The 1,991-nt window shown below is 53.7% G+C and overlaps 1 protein-coding gene across 1 annotated transcript; it reads left to right on the forward strand.

Annotated features, from left to right (window-relative positions):
* Window positions 1-897: 897 nt before the first annotated feature.
* DQ04_16101000 (hypothetical protein) lies at window positions 898-1,587 on the forward strand (the record flags this gene model as incomplete). The annotated part of the gene is made up of 1 exon (XM_009317423.1): window positions 898-1,587. The coding sequence occupies one exon, from the start codon at window positions 898-900 to the stop codon at window positions 1,585-1,587; it is 690 nt and encodes a 229-aa protein (XP_009315698.1).
* Window positions 1,588-1,991: the final 404 nt, after the last annotated feature.

The following is a 1,991-nucleotide window of genomic DNA, read 5'->3' on the forward strand; positions in this document are numbered from 1 at the left end:
GTTTCGTTCTTCCGTTCCGCTTCCAGCAGTGCCAACTTCTCAGCCGTCCGCTGTTCAGCCTCCTTGAGTTGAGCCTCTGCATTTTGCTTCCTTTCTTCAGTTTTCCTTAGTGCATCTTCAACACGGCTCTTCTCCTGTTGAGCCTTCTGCAGCGCAGTTACAGCCTCTTTATTCTGCCTTTCAGCTTCTGTCAGCGCGTTCTGGGCAGCACTCTTCTGCTTTTCAGCCTTATCCAGCGCAGTTTGTGCCTCTGAGCTCCTTTTTTCAGCAGTTTTCAGCTCGATCTGAGCAACACTCTTCTGCTTTTCAGCCTTATCCAGCGCAGTTTGTGCCTCTGAGTTCCGTTCTTCAGCAGTTTTCAGCGCGGTCTTAGCAGCACTCTTCTGCTGTTGAGCGTCCAGCAGTACAGCCTGAGCCTCGTCCTTTCTTTTTTGCGCTTCCTGATGCGCGGCTAGAGCATCATCCATCACAACTTGGGCCCTCTTTTGTACATCTTCGGCGTACCCAACCACATATCCCGCGGAGGTCGCTGCTTTTCTGGCATTTATCCTCGCCGACGTTATCCCTTTGTATACATCATCGGCGGCAGTCGACGCAATTTCAGCTTCTTTATGTACCTTTTCGGCCCTTTCCATTGTCCTTTTGATGTACGAGACCGCCCCCTCCATGCCGGACTTATGGCGCTTTAACACTTCCTTCAGAGCATTCTGGATCTCTAATTTCACAACCTCTGCGTCCTCAGCTACCCCCCTCGCAGTATTTAAAAAACTGGCCGCCTTGCTTGCTGCTGCCCTTAGCTCCTCTGCCGCTGTGTCCGCGAACCCCACCGCTAAGCTGGCATTGCCCACTCCCTTTCCGGCGCTCTCTTCTGCCTCCTCGGCCTTCTTTATTTTCAGGATGTTTTCCCGTGCATTCTCGCAGAACTCCTTCGCCGTCGTGGCGTCATTCGATGCCTCACGAGTAGCTGTTTCCAGGTTTTTAATTTGGGCCGATACCTCTTTGGCCTTCAACGATGCAGAGTGCACATTAGAAATTACCTCACCCAACTTCTGTAATGCTCCCCGCACGGTTGTCTCCACGTTTTCAGTTTCGACACCCACCCCACCATCAGCTCCTCTCGGGTCAAACTCAGCAACTGCCTCCTCTGCAAGACGTAGGGCGTCCCTAGCACCCTTCAGCGCCTCTTTCATGGCTTCACTTGCATCCCTAGCAGAAGGCATAACATCCCCTAGAATACTCGTAGGAGACGCCATTTTACTCATTACCCCCACGGCTTTCACTTTTGCAGCCTCACTTTTCTCCGCCGCACTGCTCGCGCTCGTCACTGCCATGGCAGCTGCACTCTTTATCTCCACCTCGCGCTTCACTTTATCGTCGGCATCGTTCAGTTTCTCCACCGCTGCCCTCTGGGATGCATCAGACCATTCCGCTGTCCCTATTAACGCTTTCAACAGTGCCTTCTCATCACTTTCAGCCGCATTACTTCTTCCATTCGCAACAATCACTGCAGCATCAGCTGCACCTTTGGATAAAGTGGCACTCTCCAATAACGTCTTAGCTGAGCCTACCTCCACCAAAGCTTTTTGAACATCCGAATCAGCCAAACTGAATTCCAGCATAGCTCTCTCCACTTCCTTATCGGCATCACTCAATTTCGACGTGGCAATCTCCACACCTTCATCAGCTTTCTTCAATGCAGCAGTGGCTTCATCCATTTCCTTCTCAGCTTGCGCTGCCGCCAATGCCTTCGCTTCCAATGTTTCCAGCCCAGCGCCCCCCGCCGCTTCCGCTCCTCTCGAGGCAGAAACACCGGCGTGGCTTCTCCGCCCCACGGCGGGCGCCAACACATGTTTCCCGGGCACCGCCTCCGGCCAGGGTGGCCCATCGCCTGTGGCAGCCGCAGCCGTCACACAGACACAAGCGCAGCAGAGGGCAAGTCCCAGCAGTACAGGGCGCACCATCATCACTCCTCCTGCTCGCATCATTACTGC

The sequence above is a fragment of the Trypanosoma grayi genome (assembly GCF_000691245.1).
Source record: "Trypanosoma grayi strain ANR4 Tgr_1610_V1, whole genome shotgun sequence".
Classification (NCBI taxonomy): domain Eukaryota; phylum Euglenozoa; class Kinetoplastea; order Trypanosomatida; family Trypanosomatidae; genus Trypanosoma; species Trypanosoma grayi.